Raw genomic sequence first — 6,434 nt, forward strand, 5'->3', positions numbered from 1 at the left:
TAGCAGTCTTCAGCTACATAAATAAATCAACTGGTTAGAAATAAATCCTAACCTTAATTTATTATGAGTGCGCACTCTAAACTCATAAACGTTTATTAATTTAACATGTATTTTGCGGAATCACCCGCTATGGAATCACCCATGTACACACTAAATTAATGAAACGCCCGAAAAGGACAGGCGTCCCCATCAACTTCTCGCACAAAGAATCCTCTTTGTGTATGAGCCCCGGTCATCTAAGTTTACGGAATCCACCGTAAAACCTCACGGAATCCACCGTGGAATATGCCTCCTAGCATCACTCATGGAGCAAACCTTTTGCTTATATGCTCACTTTCATGGCTTGGAGCTTGAGCTCCAGGGAGAATATCGTACATATAACTACCACATGGACATCCAAGGAGCCATGCCCTGTCACCCTTGTTGTGGACTTGGGAACCCTAACTAGGTAAAGGCCAACAAGTAAAGGCAAAGAGGTGAGAAAAGTAGGATAAGGCCACGTGGCAGGTATCTCTAGATGGGTTAATTACACCATGGTTGTGAGCTAGATGGGGCGACAAAAACAAACAATTTTCCTCTCCCGAGTCCTCCTTTCCTACTTAGTTCTAAATGTTTGAGACAGAGAGAGAGAGTCTACGCTCTCCTCCTGTGATTAACTGCGGCAAATGCGTTAGGGAAGACCCTTATCTTCAACAGGTTTGAGGTTTATTGGCATGGGAAAGGGTTCGCTGTCGCCTCTGCACAATTGAAAGAACAGAGGAGGGAGGGATTGCCCTACCCCACCCTTGCTGCGAAGCCGGAATTAAGGTGAAATTCTCATAAAAGTTTGTTGCGAGAAGGTCATGCTCTGTTTGCGTGTTTTTGTGTGTCTCCTTTGCTCCCTTGCGTCTATTAATTCTTCCACAGGACCAGCTTTCAGATTGAGAAGCCTGCATACACAGCCATGGATGCCACCTCTGTCGCCGTTCCGGGCGCCTCTTCTCCCAACACCAAGGAAGAATTCTACTCTTCTACAAAGCCAGTCGAGGATTCCCCACCTCCAAAGGCTGGGCCGATACCCGGTGAGGTGGTTGGACAATCTCCTTCGAGTAAGACCTATGCCGAGGAGGAAGCACTCGATCAAGAAGGTGATTTTGTAGATGCAGAGGGAGCATTGAACAGCAGCCAATCTGATTCGCCTACTTGGGCCGCTGTTTCTAATGGAGTCGAAAAGTGGCATGCTGATGAGGACTTGCTTGCACCTTCTGACAAGGCATCTATGCATGGCGAGGACACTGAGAAGCTCTTGGTGAATTCCCATTCGGATATGGACGAAAACATGGGCACACCAGATCAAGAAGGCGAATTTGTAGATGCAGAGGATCCATACAATGTTAACCAACTGGACTCAGAGCCCATGCATGTTGAGAAACCCATGTTTGACAATGGTCTTTGTCACAAGGAAGAAAATACTTCTCCTGACTCTTCCTCATGGCAGCAGCCTTTGGAAGTACAGGGGCAGCATGAAGTTGGTGGAAATGGGCAGGCGTTAGCCCTGGATAACATGCATGGGCATGGCTTTGACAAAAGGGACAATCAAGGAGATCTGATAGCCGAAGTAACTACGACTGGCACAAACCAATCAGATACAGATTCTGCATCCATTCAGGTGCTTGTATCTGATGGTGGTGAGGATGATGTTTCTCACGAGGAAGAGGCTGCCCCCATAGAAGATTTAGCTCATGCAGAGCTGGTGTCAATGCATGGTGAAGAGGATCTTCCAGTGGATGTGGAGTTGCCTGATGATGAGGAGGCTGAAGTAAAAACAGCTCTGGAAGGTGCACATGCCACCAACTATCCTATACCTATTCAGGCATCTAATACAGGAGATAACATGGATAGTGTGTATGATGGCACAGAATTAGACAAGAAGGAAGAAACTTTGGGGAATGAAGAGTCTGGTTTTGCACATTTCATGAATGGGCTGGCATCTCCAGAGCTGGCAACTCAGCAGGTCAAACTACCTGGAGATAGTGATGATGAGCCGCTCAACAGCTTGGAAGTGCAAGATGTTGAGCAAGAGGGGCCTGAGCAGAAACTGGAGTTGAAAGACATGCAGTCTGTGACAGACAGCAGCCAGAGTGGGTTGGCTTCTGAGTCCTTGAATGAACCAATTTCTGGGGCCCCTGATCAAGCAAAAAGTGCTAGAGAGGAAGATGAAGAAAATACACACAGCAGTGATATGAGCCCTCTGCCTGTTCAGGATACTCGTAATCAGGTTGAGACCGGAGTAGAAGAAGTCAATGACAATGTTGATGGCTTTCATGTCGTTGGAGCCAGTGCTAAGGAAGCTGGCCAACTTTCCACACCACCCTCTACAGAGGCTGCAGGCAGCTCGGATAGCACTTCTGGCGAGGTTGTGGGCATAAAGGAGTACGAGAAGCCTAAGCATGCAGCTGGCACTGCTGAGGAAGTTGTGGACACAAAGGAGGACGAGAACCTTGAGCATGCAACTGGCACTGCTGAGGAGGTTGTGGACAGAAAGGAGATAGAAACTGTGATAGAAGAATCGAAGGATGTAGGTGGTTTGGGTGGCACTATTGGAGATGAATCTAAGGCTGTTCGTGATAAGGAAGCTGGTGATCTGGAAGGCACTGGTGAGGAGGTGGTGGATACCAAAAACAAGGCCCAAGGGAAACCAGTAACACCTGACACACCATTGTTGGGTAATGCTGGACCCTCTTTACCTGCTCGTCCTACTGGTCTGGGCCGATCAGTGCCGCCGCTAGAACCTGGTTCACGCAGTGTCCAACGCAGCAGTGGAGCATCTGCATCTCAGTCTCCATCAGCAAATGTGGAGGATCGCCTGAATGGAGATGCTTCTGAGGGTGGTGAAGATGCCCGGGAGAAACTGCAATTGATTCGTGTGAAGTTTCTGCGTTTGGCCCACAGGCTTGGGCAGTCTGCACACAATGTAGTGGTTGCACAGGTTCTATACAGGCTGGGTTTGGCAGAGCAACTCAGAGGAGGTCGGAGCACTGGACGGACAGGAGCTTTTAGTTATGAGAGGGCAAGTGTTATGGCTGAAGAACAAGAAGCAGCTGGGCAGGATGATTTGGATTTTGGCTGCACCATTATGGTTTTGGGGAAAAGTGGTGTTGGGAAGAGTGCAACAATTAACTCCCTGTTTGATGAAGTGAAATCTGGCACAAATGCTTACATCCCAGCAACAACAAAGGTCCGGGAGATTACCGGTACTGTACATGGCATCAAGTTGAGGGTTATTGATACACCTGGCCTTCTGAATTCCTTTGCAGACCAACGTCATAATGAAAAAATAATGGCATCAGTGAAGAGGTATATCAAGAAGTCACCTCCTGACATTGTGCTTTATTTTGACCGATTAGACATGCAGAGCCGAGACTATGGGGATCTACCTTTACTTCGAATTATTACTGATACTTTTGGTGCTGCAGTCTGGTTCAATGCCATTGTGGTGCTCACACATGCATCGTCAGCTCCCCCAGATGGTGCAAATGGAGTGCCTGTTAGCTATGAGATGTTTGTGGCTCAGCGATCTCATGTTGTGCAGCAGACTATTCGCCAAGCAGCTGGAGATATGCGGCTTATGAATCCTGTCTCTTTAGTCGAGAATCATGTTGCATGTAGGAGAAACAGAGCAGGTCAACGTGTCTTGCCTAATGGTCAGGTTTGGAAGCCTCAGTTGCTGCTCCTCTGTTTTGCATCTAAAATACTTGCAGAGGCAAACTCTCTTTTAAAGCTTCAAGACAGCACTCCTGGGAAACCATTTGGAACACGTCCCCGTGTACCTCCCCTCCCCTTTTTACTCTCATCACTGTTGCAGTCACGAGCTCAATTGAAACTTCCAGATGAGCAAGTTGATGATGAGGATGAAGAGGAATCTGAGTCGTCAGATGATGAAGGTGACTCTGACAGTGAGGAAGAATATGATGATCTACCTCCTTTCAGACGCTTAAGAAGAGACGAGCTTGAGATGCTTGACAAGGATCAGAGGAAAGTTTACTATGAAGAATTGGAATACCGTGAAAAGCTCTTCATGAAGAAGCAATGGAAGGAGGAAAAGTTGAGGCGAAAGGAAATGAAGAGAAGGTTTGCAGCACTACCAAAAGAGGCTCCACAATCTTTAGAGGACAGTTTTGAAGAGGAGAATGCATCAGGTGCTGTTCCTGTTCCAATGCCTGATATGGCCTTGCCGCCCTCTTTTGATTCTGATAACCCGAGCTATAGGTATCGCTATCTTGATACAGCTAATCAGTGGCTAGTTCGGCCAGTGTTGGAAACTCATGGCTGGGATCATGACAGTGGATATGATGGTCTTAATGTGGAAAAGGTGCTTGTGATTAAGAAAAAAATACCAGTTTCAATCTCTGGACAAGTTACAAAGGATAAGAAAGAGGCAAATGTGCAAATGGAGTGTGCTGCCTCCTTAAAGACAGGGACTGGCAAGGTAACCATGGTAGGTCTTGATGTCCAAACTATAGGCAAGGACTTGGCCTATACTCTGCGTAGTGAAACAAGGTTCAGCAATTTTAAGCGCAATAAAACCACTTGTGGCCTAGCTGTGACCCTTCTAGGTGATACAATTGCAGCTGGTATGAAATTAGAAGATCGGATGATGGTGGGCAAGAGGTTGAAATTAGTTGTTAATGGTGGAGCCCTTACTGGACGGGGTGATGTTGCTTATGGTGGTAGCCTGGAGGCCACCTTAAGAGATAGGGATTACCCCATTGGTCATTCACTTGCTACTCTTGGCCTTTCTGTAATGGATTGGCATGGAGATCTTGCCATAGGTGGCAATTTGCAACTTCAGTTTCAGTTGGGCAAGTCAATGATAATTGGGAGGGCCAATCTGAACAACAGGGGAGCTGGACAGATTAGCATTCGTGCCAGCAGCTCTGAACAGCTGCAAATAGCTTTGGTTGGCCTTATTCCTTTGTTACGTACTTTGGGTAACAGATTTTTCAGTTCTAGCCAACCTATTCAGTGAGTAGAATCTGCAATATTTAGTAGGATCAATCATAGCATATGTCAGCTATTTTATTGTTTTTGTAGTGGGGCAAATTCGAGAATTGCAGAGGGGTACTCCAGCAGTGAGTTGAGAGTTTTTCTCATTTACCCAGCCTTGGTTATCCAAGTCTATAAAGAGATCCGAGACCAGTTTTTAGAACACATATTTTGTTTGACATGCCTATTTTTTCACTTTCGTCAAGAGTGATGAATATTTAAGTTTTTAGCCTTGCGATGGTACTCAGTTTTTATATCATGTGCAGTTTTGTTTCAGTCTTCAAGTTATCCTCCATTATTAAATTGTGTTGGGACTCTGAAACATAACTGGCAATCCACCATGGAGGTGATGGGAGTTTCTCAGAAACATAACTGGCAAAATCTTCTCTGGAGGTTGTGGTAATAGTTATTTAATACATGATTTAAGATCAGGCTACTGAATTGTGTGCTCCCAATTGTCAGGATACAAAAAAAGGAAAACTTTCCTGTGTAGATATACAACAGCATGATGTTGAGTAAGAAATGGTAAGAAAGAGGCAAGTTAGCGAGGGAGGACCAAACTTGATGATAAGAGCGAATACTCTCCTTCTGTAGGGATTGTGTTTGGAATAGCCTTGGACAAGCTTTTAAAATATGATCCTTTTCTGCCAGCTTAGAATTTGAGGTGTTTGTGTTAGTAGCGTATGCTACTTTGTTAGATTCAGGGTTCCTCTTGCTTAAGGGGAAAAGGGTGTGTTAAGTGGCGTTCTTTGGAGTGCAGCATTATTACCATTGGCTGGGCACATTCTCCTGTCAACGAGTGTCAAACATGGTCTGTACTGGAGCTTTAAACCAACGATTTCAGTTCTCACTTCTGTGGTTTTGGCCACCGCTTAATGTTGATGATGTCTCGGTCTTGTGTGCTTTTCCAAAGAGTATTCCAGATCTTACATCAAAGGCAACTTACGGTCGTGAAATAGTAGAGTGTTTTTGTTTTTCCTGGTTGCAGATACCTTGCATGTATGGAGATTAAGCAACTCATCTTCTTAAATTGTGAAGGGTACGTGAATCTGAAAAGTTGTGGATACTAATTTAAGTCTTGTAGATGGAGCCTGGTGAGCAACCAAGGTCATTGATGGCATTGTATTGCATTTATTTCTATTTTGATCTCCATTTACAGCCCCAAAAAGGCTTTATCTGTATTATTTATTAGCGTTTGGGCACCTCTTGAAACAACCGGGAGCTACTCTACATACTTTAGTCACTTCTGTGCCTAAAAATAGGACATGGGCATTATTGATTGTGCATCCATCCTCACTACCATCTTATTCGTTCTCATCAGTTAATTCACTTTATCACTTTGATAGCCTCAGCCCTCTACCATGCTGTCCACAACCCCAATCTTGGTGGATATCTCAGTTCATGGTGCT

At 45.3% G+C, this 6,434-nt stretch overlaps 1 protein-coding gene across 3 annotated transcripts; it reads left to right on the forward strand.

Moving 5' to 3' along the window:
• The first annotated feature begins 563 nt into the window (after positions 1–563).
• LOC148025411 (translocase of chloroplast 101, chloroplastic-like) lies at positions 564–5,461 on the forward strand. Of its 3 annotated transcripts, none has more exons than XM_087692530.1 (2): positions 564–807; positions 907–5,461. In XM_087692530.1, exon 2 carries the CDS (start codon positions 944–946, stop codon positions 5,006–5,008), a length of 4,065 nt encoding a protein of 1,354 aa, XP_087548656.1. In that variant the 5' UTR covers positions 564–807; positions 907–943; the 3' UTR covers positions 5,009–5,461. The 3 variants fall into 3 exon arrangements, with proteins under 3 accessions (XP_087548656.1, XP_087548657.1, XP_087548658.1); XM_087692531.1 differs by having other exon boundaries at positions 913–5,461; XM_087692532.1 differs by having other exon boundaries at positions 920–5,461.
• The last annotated feature ends 973 nt before the right edge of the window (positions 5,462–6,434 follow it).

Source organism: Lygodium microphyllum, chromosome 14 (assembly GCF_053477565.2).
Source record: "Lygodium microphyllum isolate KBCC chromosome 14, Lygodium_microphyllum_v1.1.10, whole genome shotgun sequence".
Taxonomy (NCBI): Eukaryota; Viridiplantae; Streptophyta; class Polypodiopsida; order Schizaeales; family Lygodiaceae; genus Lygodium; species Lygodium microphyllum.

Coding starts and splice junctions, on each gene's coding strand:
- LOC148025411 (XM_087692530.1), top strand. CDS start 944: ATGGATGCCACCTCTGTCGCCGTTCCGGGCGCCTCTTCTCCCAACACC.